General features: G+C 38.8%; 1 protein-coding gene across 7 annotated transcripts in view; it reads left to right on the forward strand.

Annotated features, from left to right (window-relative positions):
* LOC130411830 (cAMP-specific 3',5'-cyclic phosphodiesterase 4D-like) overlaps positions 1–21182 on the forward strand; it is a 131847-nt gene that overhangs the window by 61577 nt on the left and 49088 nt on the right. Inside the window, exon 1 of one of the 7 annotated variants that reach the window (XM_056736737.1) lies at positions 20006–21144. The exons of the other annotated variants lie outside the window; for them this stretch is intronic. Coding sequence (XP_056592715.1) covers positions 21059–21144 — 86 coding nt within the window. The 5' untranslated portion in view covers positions 20006–21058. Of the gene's footprint in view, positions 1–20005; positions 21145–21182 lie in introns of those variants that run through there. 7 annotated transcript variants of the gene reach the window in all.

Raw genomic sequence — 21182 nt, forward strand, 5'->3', positions numbered from 1 at the left:
TTGATGTTTAACTTTGCAGACGGAGGGCATGAAAAATGTGTTTGTCTCATGAGAGAGTACTAGTCGAAAGCACCGGATTCCCTGTTTTCTCTCATTTGGGGGTTCTTGTTGTGATCATGCAGATTATTACCTATTTATCTCATAGAACATTGATTTTTCTGATCTGATCTTTAAGTCAGATAGAGGATGGTTTAAAAATTTAGATTTTTTTAAATACAGGTATCAGGATATCGCTGTTATTGATAATAGCTGATTATCAGTTTTGAAATGATTGCAAATAACTATAAATCAATTGTATAAATAGCGTACGCTTTGAAGCGTGTCAATAAAGTAAGCTTTAAGCAGAGCCAGACAGAATCCAATAGCTCTTCTGTTTGTATAAACACTCGTGAGCTGAGGTCAGAAAGCAGAAGTTTGTGTCGGTTGTGTTCTCAGGTGCCTCAACATGTCCAAGCAAACAAGAAAAACTGCCCACGCGTTTGGTGCGCAAACACCACGGGGCATATTATTGCCTTGACTTTACAACCACCATCTGATATTATCTCGCTTGTAAAACCTTCCGCCACTGACCACAACACAATACACCAGCTCTTCAACTCAGATAAAAGCTCTCAGGTTCTCAATGATAGGCTTGGCTGATGTAGTGTGAGTGTGTATTTTCATTAAAATTAATTCACATTTGCTTGTGAAGAGCACATATAATGTGAGAGGACATTTGGTTGGCGGGGTCTGTATGAGTCAGGCATGCGTTGAGAGGCGTGTAGTATTACACAGGACATCTGCCACGTTCTGCTCAGTGACTAGGAAAACTCATCTTAAACGCACATTTAAAACCGCTTGTGAATTATTGACCGGAAAAGAAACCTGAAGCGGTTCTTTACTTTTAAGCACCTTTGAATAACTTTGCATGGGCAAAGCGCTAATTACATTTTCTCCAGGTCTTCATTTTTAGAGAAATGTTCTGAGTTTATGTATACAATATTCAGTCCTGTTGGATTTGTTCTTATATTGCCTGTCAAAAACAGACTGTTGCATGACCAGAAATGTGATCTCTGTGTTATATCTTCACATTTCTTACATAGACATGTTCATGCTGAGCAGATATTAAGAGAGAGAGAGGGGCAATACACATTCTGTGTAAGTTTTGTGTTTGGTCAATTAGCAATAGTTTTGACCTGAATTTAGAATGAACAAAAATGGGCAAATTTTTCGTTGATTTTACTGTTAGAAATGCTTGAAAGATCTGATGCGGTCCTCAGTTGGCACATCACTCATGCTGTCAGTGAAGCACTTACGTATTTAGATCTCAGTCAACATGAGCTTGCATTCACAACCCATCTCGCTTCCGTAATCTGATATGTTTCACAATAAAACGAGATATGCAGTGTGGAAAAAACTAGGGCAGGATTTTATTATATCCTTTGGGATTTCGCTGCATTGTAGGAATTCATGTCTGATTGGTATTTGGAGGATCGTGACTGAAATGTTATGTCAGTGTTTCACAGACAGATGGTGATGTCATTTTGATGATGGTTTATAAAGACGAATGATATCAGATTGCACATTGAGTCCGAAATTTGCGTCCGAAATATCCGCACGTTAAAAAAACCCTAAATTGCATTTACACATGGCCTCCGATATTTTCGTCCGTCATAAAAAAATTCGAACCAGGTTCGATTTTCTGCTTTTCCCATCCGTCAAGCATTTTGAGTGTCCTTTTTTTAACAATTCATAGACGAATACGAAAATTTCAGACTGTATGGGCAAAGACCTTAATTCAGAATGATAAAAACAATGTGTATTAAATAGTAAATACGTTTCATTTTAATTTCATCTTGACTTTAAATGCACTTCATACAGTTTATTTTTCCTTTAATGAGTTAAAGCACAGGTTGATAATCCTTGATGTCATAGATTTTCTGTTGTCTATCCGGGCCTCTGATTCAAGCTATACCAATATTAAACACGGCTGCTCTCTAATGGGCACGGGTTCAGTTTATTTAGTTCCAGTTAAGCATCCGCAGAGGTACACAGGGAGTGAGATAAAGGCTGCGTGTAATCCTATCTCTTTTAAATAGCCAGGAGAAAAAGCGTGATCTTTTGAGCTATCGCACTCCAGCCAGCTTCATTTTAATATGAAAGTGGCCAGCTGGAGTCCGCGTCGAATCCCATCTCCTGCTGCACGAGCGGTCTGAATGGAGCCGCATCCCATCATTCACATCTTCTCTCTGCTGCTCGCTTGATAGTCACCCTAATTAGTATTCCCCACGTCAGCACTACCTGCAGAATACGCTTGCTTTATGTGTGCCATTGAGCTGTGATGTGTCTCCACAGTTACCATTGTGCTATATTATTATGACGCATTTATTTATTTGGCCGCGCTTTGTGCAGAAGACGTCTTTGGCATTTATTTCCTAGGTAACCGAGTTTTCCAGGAAAGCCTCTTTCGCCCGAGGTCCTAATAGCCGAGCACGCTCTCTGCACTTTAATGGCCCGGCCGCAGCCAGCTGGAAGAGGGTTCATAAATGCGTTCCTGAATCGATCGGCCTGCAGTGATGTCATCACCGCTCTTCAGCAAAAACAGTGAACTTGGAGCAATGAGATAAACTGGCCTCCAGCCATGTGAGAAGGCCAATATTTAATGTCTGCTAAGCATTTGTGCGGCATTGTCGAGTTTTTCCTAAATATTATTTGGGGCTTGTACAGTTACAATAGTGTTGTGAGTGAATATTCTAGATGTCCTATACCAGTCAGAAATATATCAAATAAACATTAAAAATTTTGAAGTCGTTCATAATACAGATATGAGCTATTATGAAGAATTCTCCTTAGTTTGCTTTTCAGTTGGGGAGTCGGGCATGAATATTGTTCCGTTTACACACGAAGAGCACACACGCTTGAATTGCATGTGTGTGTTGTGTAAACATACTACAGGTACACTCGCAATCACGTATGTCATTGGTTTAAATAGAGGAAACATTTCCAATGTGTGCTTTTAACCTTTTAATGCCTGGAGTCATTTCAATCTCTTCTGTTTATACTCTTCACAGGGAGAGTTCGCTCAAAAATAAAAAATGTATCAATAATTCGCCCTCGTGTCATTTGAAACTTGTATCACTTTCTTTTTGTTCAGCAGAACACGATATTTTGAAGAGCTTTGATAACCAAACAACACTGAACTCCATTGTCTTCCATTGTATATACACAAAACCACTGAAACATTTCTCAAAATATAATACTAATATGCAAATATGTTCACACGGATACTGGGTGGATCTGAAGAAACGTTTTGGAAATATAAGTCGATTTTGTTTGTATGTGACAACAGCGAACTCACTGGAAAACAGTTATACATCCTTGGATAAAATACAATCACCTTTTTAGACACACACAGGTGCAGTCATTATAATCCCTTTCCATAAACGTAATGGTTTTTATACTGAGCTAATTATATTTATTAACCAAAGCTAACCGTCCCTGAAAACGCACAATATAAAAATAGTTTTGTTCATTTTCGATAATTTAGCGTTTTGAATTATGGGGAGCCTCAAGACATTATGAGTCCTCATAATGTATGTAAAAAAAGTACACACACACCCTTTAAGAGTCAAACTTTTTATTACTAACAACACCAATAACAAAAAATGTGTTTATCTCATCCCTTTTCACCCTGTTGGCTGTAATTCTGCATGGTTGTGATTCTTTTTGACCACTAGGGGGATGCAGTCTGCAGCAGAACCATTGCTTTGTACTCTGGCCAGAATACAGTTTGTCTCCGTCTTAGAATCTTTACAGAGCCGTGTGATGGAGCGTTCGCTGTCGTTCTGATGCGTTGTACATTCATTGGTCCACTCATCCTGATGAAACGATGACTTGGTCGGATTGTGCCCCCTAATTTGATCCTGTTTCCACTGTACATTTAGAGAGCGGAATTATTAGGACATGAAAGTGAATTTGTATGCATCAGTAGAGGTGAAGTCGTGCATTGGCTTTCTGTCTAGATAAAGTGTACTTTTAAAAGCAGATCGGACACGGAGGCCCTCATTAAAAAATGCCCAAAATAAATGGGACACGAGGAGGGACCGTCGATTTGTCGTCTGCTGATGTTTGAAAAGAATAGCTCACGTGACGAATGTTATATCATAAGTTTGATGTCATACAGAGTCCAATGACAAGCTTTTGAATGTCAGCAGCCTGGAGGGGGTTTTATATGGATATTAAATGGTGTTTGTCATTCTGCTGATTTAACACGCTGTTTGCTGTGCTTCTTGACTAATTATGTGTAAGTTGAACATGCATAAGCAAACAGCCTCACCTCCGCTTACCCTGAACTGTTACGTCAATATGAAAATCGAGTGACTTTATGGATTGCGCAAAATGTTGTGTGTCTGGATGTACAGGATGTGCGTTATTGTTACCTGCGTGTCTCACATATCAGTCAAACTTTAAATGTCTAGTTGTCAATTTGCCCTCCATTATGAAATAGCGATCGATCCTCAATAAGAAATGACTAAGGTGTTTTTGTAGCATGATACGGTTTGATCGGTGATTACGTCAAATACGTGAAGACGTGTCACTGTTAAAGCATGTTTAGTGTTTTGTTTGTTGCTATGGAGTTTTTCACACGAGTGAGTGTTTGTCATAACATATTTGGCACGGTGTATGTTTTAATATTGTGCGTTGTCAAGATACCACGCTGTGTTTGCAATTTGACCCACGTGACGCACTGTTCATCTCTCCTATCGTAAAGGCTGTAAGATCATCCTTCTAGACAAACAAATACTTGCGCACACATGCTGCAGCCTGTCAACAATTGAAAATGTGTCATATGAAAGTCATGTGACGTTTACACTATAAACGTTTCATAGAAGCTGCGTCTTTGAACCGTGATTGGGTCTGGAAGGTCATTTGCTAGTCATCAAATAACAGGACTCGGTTTCGGTTGTTTTAAAGCAGCCCAATAACAATCTGCATTACGCTTTAAAGGATATACTGCTTTATTTATGAGAACTGGGTGCAAGGTTTATTTTCACAGTGTGGTGGTTAGCATGCTTGAATGAATGTCAGTCTGTGGGTTACCTTTGATCTGACTGGCTCGTGGCATCCGTTCTGACCCATATGACATTGCTTTGCTTCTATAAAGTTATAAAGTGGCCGTTTTTGACGTTGGTTGAAACCAATCTACATTACAAAGCTTGAAATCATAGTCAACGTGGTGGATAATAAATGCAGTGTTGCACATTACAATGTGTTTGTAGTTAGTCACAGGCTTGTAGCACTTTGAGACATCTTGGGGAAAAAGTCAAATTAAGAAGCGTTCCAGCTTCCAGAATATTTTCTTTATTTTTGACTGTCAATTATATATTGTTAGAATACATACTTAATTTCGTTTAACTTGCTAAATTTATAGTATTGTATTTTTTTCATGAAAGCTAAACACCATAAAAGGCTGTTTTATATCGTTAATAACTAACAATGATAATAGTCATATAAATATGTATATATATGTATATATATAAATGAAAACACAATTTTGACTTTCAAGTTTTTAAAATTCCTGAAAATGTCCCTGTGCGACATCAGTGGGTTTTCTCAGACCGAAACACATATACTTTTGTTACTATACGTTACACATTCATAAATACTGTATCTACTATCTACATACTGCACCTACATCAATGTTTTTGCTAATAGCAGTAAATTAATGATTATGACAGAAAGACAGTTCTGTGTTGTTTTTTATCTGTGACCAGCGTGAACCTGAAGAAGCTTAACTAGAGGAATTATTTAAGATTTATCTGCAATAATATATTGAGCAAAGATTTATAATCGGCTGAAACCGATTATACAGCCTATACCAATATGGCTGATAATTTTGTTTAGTATACCTAATATATATACATATTTAATGCTGTAGGCCATCCTACAGTATATATAAAGACCCCTTTGGCACCGACGTCACGATTACGTCACGGCATTAGCTGGAGGCTAAACAAGGAGAAAATTGGAGGCAGACAATACAAACCAGCATAGATCCGGCTAGCTAATGAATAAAAAAATTCACATTACTTTGTTGTTCAGTGCCAAAATCGACATATTACAGACTCTAATCTGTTTTTATAACAATAACCTGCTGCAATTGCCATAAAATACGACGACAGTTGTAGTTAAACCCAATAAAACTAGCAGACGGGTTGAAATGATGATCAAAATGCTGGCATTTCACCGTACACTGTATATCACTTAAAGTTAAATAAACTCGTGTGTTTTGTTGTTATGGATTATGGATTGGGTATGTGTCTAAAAACTACAACATCGGGGAACAATTTAAGTTATTTTTCACATATAAGTGCATATGTGGGGGGCACGGTGGCTTAGTGGTTAGCACGTTCGCCTCACACCTCCAGGGTTGGGGGTTCGATTCCCGCTTCCGACTTGTGTGTGTGTGGAGTTTGCATGTTCTCCCCGTGCCTCAGGGGTTTCCTCCGGCTAATCCGGTTTCCTCCCCTGGTCCAAAGACATGCATGGTAGGTTGATTGGCATCTCTGGAAAAAATTGTCCTAGGGTGTGAGTGCGTGAGTGCGTGAGTGCGTGAGTGCGTGAGTGCGTGAGTGCGTGAGTGCGTGAGTGAATGAGTGAGTGTGTGTGCCCTGCGATGGGTTGGCACTCCATCCAGGGTGTATCCTACCTTGATGCCCGATGACTCCTGAGATAGGCGCAGGCTCCCCGTGACCCGAGGTAGTTCGGATAAGCGGTAGAAAATGGATGGATGGAAGTGCATATGTAAGTTAACTTTTGTAACAGTCAGCCAGGACCGGAGACTTAACATAAAGGAAACTGTTTGTCATTACTGTTTCTACAGCTTTCATAAGTGCCATGAGGCTAAAATACACTTTTGCTCAGATATTGTTGTAATTTTTGCCATTCCTATTCTGACATTCAACAACATAAAAACACGTTTTTGAAGGAATTGTCTTCTCCGTTTCACTCACTGCTACTTTGTTTCCACTGTTTTTCTACAACCAGTAGGCAGTGACGAATCTTTGACATCAACTCCAAATTGGTCTATAACTTTAAATATGCTTAAATATGAATTCCTTTTTTACAATATGTTGCAGTGATTAAAATTGTAATACAACAAAATGTAAATTTGTAAAGGCTAATGTCAGATGTGTTTTCAGGAAATATCGCATCAGCTTTGCTGGTTTCAGGACACCCGGCGAGAAGTGTTTTCTGACGCTTGCCACTGTTCCACACGTCCACATGTCATGGCTCATTACGATCTCACACACTCACCTTTGAGACATTATTGCTCCCTTAGTGTGAAAATCCTATTTTTTTAATTGGCCCTGGCAGAGTATGAAAAGGCTATTAAAGCGACCAAACCGTTTCTGGAAAGTCATTTCAATCTTCCCAGTGATCTGTGTTTTTCTAGCGCTGCCGTGCGAGGACGGATTAGTCCCCCCACCTCCCTTCGTGTGCGAGGCAGCCAGGAGACGGACAGAGAGGGAATGTGTAAGGGAATTACTGGGAGCGGCCGGGATGCCTGAACTGGGATTGACGCAGGCAGAGACGCTCAATGACGTGGGGAGCGAGAGTCTTCTGTGCGAGTCGAGCCGCAGGGTTTTGGGCTCTTAAACCGCCACCACGCTTCCATCTGTCTCTACTTTCACAACAACTGACTGTTTTTTATCCCCTTCACGCTACTGCTACCATATCTCTCTACCTGCTGAGTCCAAACCTTATGTGTGTTTATCTTTATTTCACCCACGTGGAAAGATGTATTTATTTGTTCCGAATGATATGCCTCAAAAACATTTTTCCTTTGAATTATCAAAGCGTTGACAGTCATAGCACTTAAGTGTATACTTGAGACTTTGGGAGACACTTAGTGGGAAGGCGATATTTGCTGATAGCATAATGCATTTCTTGACATTTTACGTGGGAAATGCTGTTGGGTTTACTAACCGGGCGTGACGAAGACACACGTATGTAAGCGTGCATGAACATGCACATAGACGTACGCACGACTGCTTTTGCACATGCAGTGACATCCCAACGTTTCAGGATTTTCATTCAGCGGAGTCTATTTTCAGTCATTCTGCTGTTGAAATACTTCTAAATTATATGAACTGCTGTGTAGAGTGTGCTGAAGAGGAAAACAGACATTACAGAGTGTTCTGGGTCTTTTAAACACGATACTTTGTTTAACTATGGAAGCAAATAAGAGACATAATGTTTTGAAATTTAACAGCCTATGAATACTTGATTTTGAATTATTTTACTTTGGAAACCATGTATCTGAATTTATTTGTTACGAATTTACCTCTATCAAATTTAAATATGAAAATTCTTGATTTCCAATTTAAAACCCTGAATTTAATGCTCACAAATTCAGATACAAAAAAAAATCAACTTACAGAATTTCAGATAAAATACATTCAGATTGATCAAATTTGATTGCTCTTATTCAGATCTCAAATTTCAAGTTAATACTTTTCAAGGAAAACATCTGTCTAATTCGACTGCTCAAATTCAGATCGAAAAATTCAAGTTAAATATTCACATGGTAACATCCGGGCTACCCAGGATAGGAAAAACAGTTGAGCCCAGAGCCCGTCTGCAATTGAACCGAACCATTGAACCGAACCAATGAACCGACGTCGGGCGGCCTATCAGAGCACGAGAACCTGACTGTCTGTCATGATCCAAGAAGAGGCCAAGGCACGGATATTAAACCTGTTAAGAAGATGACTTCTAGGGAAAACGAAGGCGCTCCGGTAAGTTTGCTGTTTATGTACAATCAGACTCTACAGAACAAAAGTATGTTGTTGCTAATTATTTTTTGGAACTATTATTATTATTATTTTTCGACCGACGTCGGTTCGGTTCATTGGTTCGGTTCAATAGTTCGGTTCAATGGTTCGGTTCAACTACAGACGGGCTCTGGGCTCAACTGTTTTTCCTATCCTGGGTAGCCCGGATGTTACCATGTGAATATTTAACTTGAATTTTTCGATCTGAATTTGAGCAGTCGAATGCTCAAACATGTTTTCTTTGAAAAGAATTAACTTGAAATTTGAGATCTGAATAAGAGCAATCAAATTTGATCAATCTGAATGTATTTTATCTGAAATTCTGTAAGTTGATTTTTTGGTATCTGAAATTGTGAGCATTAAATTCAGGTTTTTAAATTGGAAATCAAGAATTTTCATATTTAAATTTCATAGAGGTAAATTCGAAACAAATAAATTCAGATACATGGTTTCCAAAGTAAAATAATTCAAAATCAAGTATTCATAGGCTGTTAAATTTCAAAAGATTATGTCTCTTATTTGCTTCCATATTAACGACCCACTGGCACAGATGTCCAGCACACGTATGGCAAAATGATTGAAGTTTTAAAGAGCAGATTTCTTAGTTTGTGTTTTCTTGGATTTCCCTCTGGCACTGTGAAGTATTAAAACTTCTTTTGAAAATTGCTTTCTTTTTTAAAGAGCATTACTTAGTGCCAGTTAGGTCAGTATTTTCCCTGCATCTTAAACAGGAAAATGTCACCATGTCTTTTTTGATAAATGTGAGTCTTGTTGATGAGGAGTGCATAGCTGTGAATTATTAACACATCATATCGACGACACAAAATCACAGACATGTCAGTCGTTGATGGTTCTTATACCTCCGTATCTTATCACATCTTTTAAAAGGTTAACTAAAAAAATCAGCTGATTTGTATAGTTGTGTTTTTGATGCATCGGAATGAAAGTAAGGTGTCGTGTTGAAATGCTGTGGCAGTGTTAATACTGATGTGTGTGTAACAGAGGAATTTAGCCTTAAGAATATTAGGTGTGGTAATAATGCGGTATGATTTTGGGAAATAAGAGAGCGATCCAGACCGTTGACGTCAGCGTATCACGTTTCTGCTGCCGCTGCAGGTCTCCTGGCATGAAACGACGAGACAAACGCTCACATTTTTCCTCAGAAGCGAGTGAACGCAATGACTTGTTTTGACGTGCCTTTTATTTTGATTTTCTTGACGTACCCTGAGTTTATTAGTGTGATAGTTTAAATCACAGATTTGATTTGTGGATTAAACGCTTGCTGAATGCGTTCGTGACAAATGAGTCAAACGGGACCTGGAAAATTACACTCGAATTACTTGAACAATGAAAGAGATCTTGACTGTCATTATTGAAACAACGATATGGGCATAAAAAGATTCTTGAAATGCTGTGAATATTTGACAAGTCATTTCCATGCGTGCTTCATTAACGTTTGTTATCCATGCACACAACTCAAATAAATGATATAATGTAAGATTACCTTCCATTATGTAATATAAAAGTAAAGCTTATGTAAGAAATTGTAAGTTCAAAGACAAAGAAGCTTTTTATACCATAAGCACGATTTGGGGGGACTTACGGAAATCCCACCTTCAAGCTTCACATGGGACACTGGAATCAATAAACAATGATTTTAAAAGCAAACAATAGTTCATAGTCATTTGAATTTCTTCAACTTTCAACTTTCAATTCTAGTCTCTGTTTTTATATGATGTCACGGTTATATATCAATCAGATTTTATACCCAAAACTATTTATTTGAAAATTCCAGATTTTGGATGCTTTCATTCAGAGTTTTTGTAACAGTTGTGATTCACTCCTCCGCTGCTATCATTTTTAATTCAGAGGCATCGCACAATGCGGCCTCATGTCACGCGAGCTGAAAATGTGTGTGTCAATAACAACATGGAGATCAGGGTGTAACAACTGCTGTGTAGAGTAACACACTATAAAAGCTGCATGGCTCAGGAGAGAGAGACAGGAACACAAAAACTGCTTATTAGACAGACAGTTGCTCGTGTCACACATTACTGGGTCATCAGTGATTCATCATTGACTTCGTGTGTTTGTGTGTGTTGAAGGGATAGTTCACCCAAAAATGAAAAATCGGTCATGTTTTACTCACCCTCAGATTGTTCCATACCTGTATAAATGTCTTTGTTCTGCTAAACACACACAGGAAGAAATTTTGAAGAATTTCAGATCTCACCCACCATATACTGCAATAGTAGGGAAAATAAATACTATGGGAGTCAATGGGGGGGGGGGTTTGAAATGTATACAGGTTTTGAACAATCTGAGGGTGAGTAAATCATGACAGAATTTTCATTTTTGGTTGAAGTATCCCTTTAATATTTAGAGCACATGATTCACACTATTGTCGTTCTCTGTGTTTCTCTGTTGAAGGTAAGTATCACTTGAGGATTCACTCTGTCACTGCTGTGGGTGCTGGTTAGATGATCAGAGATCAGTTTCAACTGATCACCGGGTCAACTGTGAATTTAGGGCTGATAAACAGATTTCTCTGCAACCTTCCCCTCTATCCATCTTTCATCTGTTTACAGTACCTACCCCTCTCTATGTCTGTTTATTTTAATCTATTTTTGTGACCCGGTGTGTGTTTTTGAAAAAGTTGGTCCATTATTATCGCAGAATACTGATCATTTCTTAGATCAGTCGTGCTGAGACAGAATCTGAGGACACAGGTTGGGGTTCATCCCAATTATTACAATTCTGTCATCATTTACTTCCCCCCATGTTGTTGGAAATCTGTATACATTTCTTTGTTCTGCTGAACACAAAATAAGATATTTTGAAGAATGTAGGAAAGCAAAGGGTGCTGGGGCACTTATAACTACCTCTTTGCTATTTTACCTACTGTTTGGTTACTGAAATTCTTCCAAAGATCTTTCTCTCTGTTCATCAGAGCAAAGATTTATACAGATTTGGAAAAACTTGAGAGTGAGAAAATGAAAAGTTTTCTGGTAAAAGGTAACTGGTAAAATAAGTGGTCATGTTGAAACTGGAGCTGGTGAATGCATGTGAGATGGATTATTGATTTCTTAACACCAGGCCTGCGGCCATGCTTTCAGAAGAGAGGAAGATACTTTCGATAAGAATGAATGCCATGTTTCATTTGACCAGAGCAGAAATACGACTGGGATGTTATAAAATCACTTTTAGATTATGATAATGTTTCTTAATTTAATCTCACATCTAACCTGAATACATTCATCTAGTTTTATCGAAAATAAGAGTTGTTTGTGGTGTATGCTCATATGACTTCATTTTCTATGTCTTTCTATATTTATAAAGGCTTTAAAGCATTTGTTTAAGTGAATTGTTTGCTCTTGGGAAATACTTTGGCTAGCAAAACACATCGAGGTCATCATCCAAAGAGGACAGAGGGCTCTATTTGATTTCATAAGAATTCATCATGTGTACATTTGCACTATTTTGAGCTTCATTAGCATTCTATTAATGTGATGTTATAAGTCATTTGGTCGGACAGAGTGTACCGTGGCCCGGTTTTATCAGAAAGTAAATAATAAAAAATCAAGTAAACCCCACGTAAGGGATAATGTACAGGCAGCCGGTTGTTATAGCAGAAATAAGCCCCGACAGTGTGATCATCAGGACCGATGCGAAGCGGAGTGTTTAGTATCACACTGAAGGTTATTATTTCTTGTTAACAGCCGGCTGATAGTATATTATCCAACTTATTACACAGCTACTTGCCACATGAGAAAAAACAGGACATAAAATGTGAATTTGAAGTAAGAAACGACATTCAAACGACACAAACAGGCAAATTGGTTTAATAATTTATAAATATAATGTCATATATGTTATTAAAATACATATTTATAATACATTTCCTTGTAATATTAAACTGCCCCTTTCAAAAGGATTTGCGGCATCCAGGTTAAAGGGTGTTATTAGTTTTTGAGCGGTTGTTATTTGAAAATAACAACCCTTGGAAAGTCGCGACTGGACAATCAGAATAAAGCGTTCAAATGAGCCGTGTAATAAGTTCATGTAACCTACTCATTCTCTAGTTGCCTGTTCTTGTTTTCTGGGGCCGCTGAATTTTACGGTTTTATGTGTGTGGGAAAGAAACATTTTGTGCAAAGTGGCCGTCGTTCGAAGGCTTGTTTCCCATGGAGTTGACCAAACCACAGGAAAAATGTTGTAGCTCCACCCTCGCCGAGCGGTTAAGATGTTTATAAATAAACACAAGTATGCTACCCCTAAACGTTTTTCTGACCTGAGCATGTTACATTTTATCAGGAGTTACAGCTTGATATTGCACGCCTTAGCGATTGAAAACAAATTATTATGAAAATATATACTTTTAAAGAAATTACACTTATGTTTTATGGAGGTTTACCGATAATTGTACAGTACATCATGCTCCGTGAGTCTAGTTTCTAGATATAGACGAGATATCCATTGAAAGGAATCAGAAGTCCAGATTTGGCTGTAAAAGAGCAGGTGGATGATTTCCATTTCCTGGGCCGTAACCGATGCCTCGCAGGTCCTCTGGGGCAGTTCTGGGATCAGTCCTGAATGATTGATGATGACAAAGTGCTGTTTTTTTGTGATGGTTGCGGTGATGTTTTAAACTACTGCTTTCACATTGATGGGGGTTTTCCGGTCGGTTATCCTTACAGCTCTTTAGTGGCAGTGCATTGTGGGTGTGTGCTAGAATCTTGTGTTTCCCATGACTTTCAGTGTATAATGAGTTGTTTAATAAATAAAAAATTTACAGATTAATTTTGGCACCCCAGCTCCAGAGAAATGTGCCCCTAAGATTTATTTTCTACATTTTAATTTTGAAATATGGTCAAAAACTATGAAATTACAGAAAAGACAATACATTTACAAGAAAAATGGAATACAATTTAATATATATCCTGATATCTTATAGTTTTACAGGGAAAAATATATTTTGCAGTATATTTCTGTTTTTCCAGTTTACATACATTTTTATTTTACTGTGTATGCTAAAGCAATGAGTGAGGCAACATTGTCTTTAAAGACCTGCATCTGAGATGTTTCTACTGCACATCTCAGTTATATGACAGGTTGGATGGGAGTTTCAAGTGTTTGGCCTGTAATTGTGTACAGTACAGTACAGGTCGTATACAATATATGTTATGGTCTGCATGCTTGTTTGTGGATATTAAATCTATCTATAAAACTCTTTTAATAAAGTCAGAGAACAAAGTTTTTTCCTTCTCCTCCTCTCAAAGCAGCTGAGCACTATTAAACCACTTGTGTTATCATACAGCCCTCGCCCCGAGACCACTTTTTGGCTACTTAAAGGAACAGTTCACCCCAAAATCCACTTAGTATATAAGGCAAGTAGTGAAATCCAGTTTATGAACGTTTGAATCAAAAAATTTCAGAGATGACCCAACATAGATACTTTTATGGTTCTTGTGTGTCTCATGACTAGCTGTCACATGATATTTCATCACGAGACATGCAAGAACCAATGAGATTAGACGTTTTCAACATTTCGCCTTGTTTAAAATGAGCTCCTAGATGAGCTTCCACTTTTGCTAAATTGTCTCAAAATAAGACTTGTTTGCTCACAAGCCAATTGTTTTACTTCATAAGAAATTAATTTAAAAACACTCTGTCGAAAATTGCGATGGGATGTTTTTTTGTGTGAGCTGTTCCTAATGCCTAAATAGTAAGTTTGGAGTAACCTGCATTGCTTGGAGTAACCTGCATTACCTGGCCGAAAGGGAAACCCAAATTGATCGAGTTTGATTTATGTCGTCACATAAAAAGTCCACCGAAGTCCAAATCTTTAGCTGTGACATCTTCAATTGCTGGAAGTTTATTGCTCCTGGCTGCCAGTTCTCTGGCAGCAGAAGTGTTCTGTCCGTCTCCGTGATGTATACTAATGAGTCGTGCCGAGGTGATGGCGTGTGTAAATGTCACTCATTCCACTGACAACTCAAGCTTTCTCACACACATTACACATGGTCTCTGATTTCTCTCCTAGCTGACTGATGTTTGGGTACGGTTCCTGTCTGTGACGCACCCTGGGCAGTTGATCCAATGTGAAGTCATTTAGGGTCTTATGTTTTATGTTTTTATTATTCTCAAACTACTGATAATCTAATGACTTTACGTCTAATTTTTGGATCCAAAATATTTCATAGGGTTTTTTTTAGATCTTGAGTGTCGTTTTGGAGAAAGTCATTAGCTTGAGGTATGTAATTTGGAGAAATGAAGAGCATGTTAGCTGTGCTTCCCAGAACCTTCCCATACGTTCATGACCCTCATAAAACCTTGTAAAATTAAAGTGAAGTTTGATGTCATTCTTTACTGTGCGTGCTGGGTCACATTCAGACACATGTATAGAGCAGCGGTGTATTCGATGTGTGTTTGAAGAGACGTCGTCTCTGCTCTGCAGGGGTTGGGATGTGACCTTGCACACCGCTGTAGTGTATACCTGCCCTGGCTGTGTTTGACATTTTCTCTTTTAACTGCACACACAGTTTGTTGGCCTTTCCAGCCTGTATGACTGAATATCTCCAGACCGCTGCTATTTTTAAAACATTCAAAATTCAGGAAGATTCAAGAACATTGACTTGGGGACTAGGTGAAATTTACGAAAATGCTTGTCTCTTCTGTGTTTGTCTATTCTTAAGTCTCTATTTCTATACTGCACAGATATCTGGTTATGATAATATTAATATTAATTTTATAAATGGTATATAATCAGATACAAAGTAATTAGTACCTAGCTACTTGAGTAGTTTTTTCATTGCATACATTTTTACTTTTACTCTAGTAATTTTTAAAATAGTGACTTTTACTTGAGTAACAATTTCTTTAGTTACTTGTACTTTTACTTGAGTAAGGATTTAAGCTACTCTATCCATCTCTGGACCTTGTTTCTTTAATTCTATAAGGTAAAATCTTTTTTTTTTTGTGATGTCTCGAGCCTAACATTGACCTTACAATCTGAAACGTATGAAACCGTTTATGTCTTAGCTCATGGGTGTGTGTTGTTGAGTTTATCAGATGTTGTTCCTGCAGACGTCGTGTGGCTGATAGACAGAGGCCCTACTGAAGGTTGTAGATTACAGATGTACTCCAGCAGCAGATTGAACCATCAAGGCCTTGATGAGGAAATATCTTCTTCTTCTTTATCTTGACTCCGATTTTCTCCTTCCTAAAGAAGAGTAGGAGAGGTGTGTGTTTAATACTAAACTAACTGTTAAAAATACTGTCAACGGACATGTTCTGTTAAAGAGACTGAATATGACTTGAGTAAAACTGTGCCACAAGGTTGACACATGGCATAGTCTTGTAGGACTTAAGTAACACAATCTCTACAGAATTTAGGTTTTGGATTTGTCTTCCATTATTGATTTTGAGCAAGACTCCTTGTATTTTTGTGTAAATTTATGATTTAAATTTTAGTATAACTAAATCACAAAAATTTCTTCTTATACTCAAAGCTTCTGATTGTTATTATAGAAGTATTTTAGTAACTATAATTTGCTATATTGACTGTATTTCTACTCATTCGTGAAACACATTCAGCTTTTGTTTCTCCTGCGTTTAATAGAGAAGCAGACGTATCTTAAAGTCCCCGTGAAACAGAAGTTGCAATACATTTTTCTTCCGTAGTGAAATGAAATTTCAAATTAATAAAAGTGGGCGTGGCTTTTGTCTTTGCGATTTGATTGGATGTATAGAAACAGCAGTTGCATTTTGAAATTGAACTGGCAGCAGACCGAAAGTTGAAGGGGAGGAGTTAACGGATGCCCTGCCCAGGCCGTCTAACATACATCATTCAAGATGGATAGTCATTACAGGACGGAAGTACATTTTCAGACTTATCTAAACATTATGAGGCCACACAATTATTCAAAAGAGAATGACCCATATTGTTTAACTATTTACAATAAGTGCTGCAATATTTCATGAAAAAATAGGCATTGTCATTTTTTATTTCACTGGGACTTTAAGCAAGCATTAACTTAATGTTCCTGGTCATGATTTTGTTAATTGTAATTAATTATCCTTTCATATAAAACAAATCCACACTGTAAGGTTGGGTTAAAGCCCAGCTTTGTGTTGGCTGTAGTTCATCTGGGGTCGCCTCCGTTCTTCAGGCCAGTCTGTGTGCTTCATGTGTTCATGTAGATAAGAAGTGACTGTGTCCGTCAGACTCTCTCCTGACTAAGCTAAACACAAACTGACATTTGTGTCCGTCGCTTAACTACACAGAGATTTTAATAATACAGAGATTTTTGCTGTGTATAATGTAAGACGACTTAAAAATAAAGTCAAGTGAATGGAGCTCACGTATCAAATCACAGCTGAAATGTTTGGGAAACGAGATCTAATTAATCAGCCTGTAAGAAATGTCACACATGAGACCTTTTTACTATCTCAGTCGTCTCTCCTCGACAGGAATGAGATCAAATGGAGATTAAATGCAAACTTTTGTTTCAGATATTTCTCCAAAGAAAAGGAGGCCGAAATCTCACAAATGTCTCTGTCATTAGTGTATCAGAAGAGATGTCAACAATGTCACGAACTGAGCTCAGATTTGTGTTTCGCTTCAGGAAAATAACTAACCATTCCTGTGAGTAATAAAGAGCGAGGAACAGGATCTTTCGCGTTTGGTGTGAACACAGCCTCTAGGTATTTTACTAGAATATCAAACTTTTAAAATAATCATATTCCAAAGGCCAGTAGCAGTGCTTTTTAGCATTTTGGTGACGTTTTTTAGGGGCTTGATAGGACAGTGGAGAACAGACAGGAAAGCTTTGGATAGAGATAAGGGAGTGGGACCGGCAAAGGATGCTCGAGACGGGAATCAAACTCAGGTCGGGACTAGGGATGAGTCACGATTTCGAATATTCGATTAGTTTATTTAATTATAGAATTTCGAATAGTGTGTGCGATCTTAAAAAAATCGCCGTGTTTTCACGAGTAACGCGTTCATGTAACCAAAGGGTGGCGCTGCCAATAACAACGCACCTTAAACCTAAAGACTGTCAGTCGAGAGACAGTAGAGGAAAACATTTTCTCACAACAATTATTAACGAAGTTACGCAAACTGTAGACCCCCATGGCATAACGGAAACGGTAAATTGAGACGATGTCAAAAATTTGCTCTGTGTGGGGATCCTTTAATAAAATGAATGAGAATAACGTGCAGTGCAAACTCTGCAATGCAAAGCTGGGTTATCATGGATCTAAAATCTTTATGGCTTTAATATATTTTCTTTGATCAATCACAAAGTTTTTTAGTTGGTATAAATGTGCATGCTCATATTTTACAAGGAAATGTCCTAGCATTATGAGCTGTTGATGCTGATCGACGTACTGTTAATAAGTGCCGTCATTCGGTTGTTAATATATTAATGTTTCAGCACGTTATCTTAATGTATGGCTTGATGTAAGATTGCCTATTCCATAATAAATAAAGCAGTGTGCCGTCATACGGATTTAAAGCGTAAATGTTCTCTCTCCCCGTTTGTGTGTGTGTAATACTGTAAATGCGTCCATGTGGGGGAGGGGTGCAAATTTCGAAAAAAATTCGAATAGTTCTAATCGATCTTCGAATATTAATTTTGCTTTAAATTCGCATCCCTAGTCGGGACGCAAGTGGGCACTATACTGTATGTGTGCGGACTAACCAGAGCTAGTTTTCGACTCACCACATGGCCACGCCCCCAACATTTAGACGTCACTTGCCTTGATTTTTGTTTATTTACTTTTAAACAGTTAATTACTGTAAAACCCAGTCCAGTTACTGCAGCTGACGGTGAGCAGCTTAACATGTGCGGTCTTTACGTCATTCAGAAAATGTATGGCCGTCCTAGAGAAAGGTCTAGTGTATGCACATAAATGAACCAAACATCACATTCAGAGCACCTCAGCCATGCGTGACATCGAAAGCGTTCATTCAGCTTCTGCTCCAGCTACTTTGTAATTCCTAACGTACACATTCTATTATGTCACGACGATAGCTTTGATTTATGGTTGGCATTACGCTGTGTTAGGCCCTGCATAAAAACATCAGTCAGATTTAGAGGTGAAATTGAATTATGTCACATGGACGGATCTGTCAGTGAGCTTTTCATTGCGGTTACTCAGAGGGGAAAATTGAACAAGGAATGAAGGTGCTTACTTGGACAACATGCATAATTCTTTAAGAAGGAGTGGTGTGATCGCAGTTTTCTCTTTGTCCAAAATTGGCATTAGCCAAGCATGTTGGGGCGCCCTGAGGGGTGCGTGTGTGTCTGTGGGAATATAAGACACAATCATCTGGTTTGGGGAAGAATGTGGTTAATGTGTGTATTGTCTAAAGGGAATTTCTTTTGCTCTGATGTTGCTCCGTCACGGCTCATGAGGCTTAATGGGGATCTGAAATACGTATCACCAAATGAAACACTTTTGGGGAGAAATTGTAAAATGACACAAATGAAACAATTGTTATAATACAGTCAAATTGAATAAATGAACATGGAGCATACGAATGAAATTATAAATGTTTCAATACCATGATTTGCTATCGTGGCAAGTCAGAGCAAAATTTGAGACATGACTTCAAACTGTTTTAAAGCTCCACAGGAGTTTACTGAAGAGATAACTGACAAATGACTTCTCTAATCTGATCATTTGCTCTGTTAGATCTCATTGCTGTCTTGTATTTATTTATGAGATTTTTAGTTTTCTCCCCTATGGGCTTACATGGTTATAGAACTACTCCAAACTATTTAATGATGTTTTTTTTCATTGCTAGTTATTTCTTTTGTAAGCATTTACACGTCACATTTTTGCCTTTATCCACAATTCATTCAATTTATATATTTTTTTAATCACCGCGTGTGTGGAATTAAACATGTAACGTTTCCATCGCTTATGAAACGCACTACTGGTTGAGCTACAGGAACACTGTTTGGATGTCTTGTCATTGCTTTTGACCTTTCAGATATTGTCATCAGGTTTAAATCCTGCTGCAGAAACAGGCTGGTCCAGCTGTCACAATGTGTGCTTTATTTAGCTCCGTGCAATGTTGGCCAGTCAGAGTTTCCCTCGCGGGGGCCCTTGACGCTGAGAAACACACACACACACGCGCAGTCTCTCGCAAACACACACACACACCCTGTTCTGCCCCGAGCCGGTGCTGCGGCAGAGAGAGCTGGTTGACGCTCTCAAGACGAGAACCGGGAACACCGTTTTGTACTGGAGAGAGAGAGAGGGAGAGAGAGCGCACCCTGGGGTTAGGAAGAGTGAAAGTGAGAGAATGTGTGATCCGTGGATAAGTGACTTGTGTGAACGTTGAGAGATTGAACTCGTGCTATCAGGCTTTTTGTTGCACAATTTCATCTACTGCGCGATGGCTAGCGCTCAGCGGCACGAGCATGGTCTGCCGAGACGGAGCACTGGAACGCAGGCAAGATGACACGGTTTATTTTTTTCACCGTCTCTTCTCGCTCGCTTCATCTAATCCCTTACGGCTACTCCACCCATTCCTTCAGCAAACAGTAGTGAATTAATTGAAGCTGTCTACACTAAGAGGATCAAAAGCGTAAACGGTGTTAGACGGGAGAGGGGTGCTTTTTATTTTGGGGAGATGGGCTGTCTCAACCTACATTGGAATACTGAGGACACCGCAGCCCATCGGACCGGATAGGACCTGTCATTCATCTGTCTATGGCATCTGCGCCGTCTGTGCCAGGATTTTTGCAGAGGAGGGATGACTCCGGGTTTCCTGGAGGCACAAGCGGGCACATCTTTCAGTTTTTCTCCGAGATACATTTATTAAGACTTCACAATGAGGATGCACAATGAGTTTCAGATTGCACACCGAAGGCAGCGGACCGACCCTCGTGCTGCCCTTTGTTTGTTGTTTTTGCTCTACTACTACGGAATAAGCCCTTAACACGAAGACTAGCAGCAGTTTAGCTTGACATGCCTGTCGTCCCGTTGCCTTAAACGTTTCTTTATGCACAATAGAGATTTCCACTTGTGAAGTATTAAGACTCTTGTGTGGAATAGCATGCTGATGCGCTGAGAAGATGGTGTCTGACTTTTTGTTTCTGAGATGTTTGGAGCAAATTTTAACGGAGGCTTGTAAGTAGCGGGCATGATGGCTGTCCTGAGGTCTGTGTAAGAGTTATATATTTCTAGAAGGGAGACGCCGACCGAACCACGCCTTCGCTTAAATGAAGACCGGCCGCAATTACACAGGAAGGGATATAAAAATGATGCACGTCAACAACTTCCCGTTCCGAAGGCATTCTTGGATATGGTGAGTAGTGAGTACATGTAAACCAGAGCGTTCACTGG

Source organism: Triplophysa dalaica, chromosome 22 (assembly GCF_015846415.1).
Source record: "Triplophysa dalaica isolate WHDGS20190420 chromosome 22, ASM1584641v1, whole genome shotgun sequence".
Taxonomy (NCBI): Eukaryota; Metazoa; Chordata; class Actinopteri; order Cypriniformes; family Nemacheilidae; genus Triplophysa; species Triplophysa dalaica.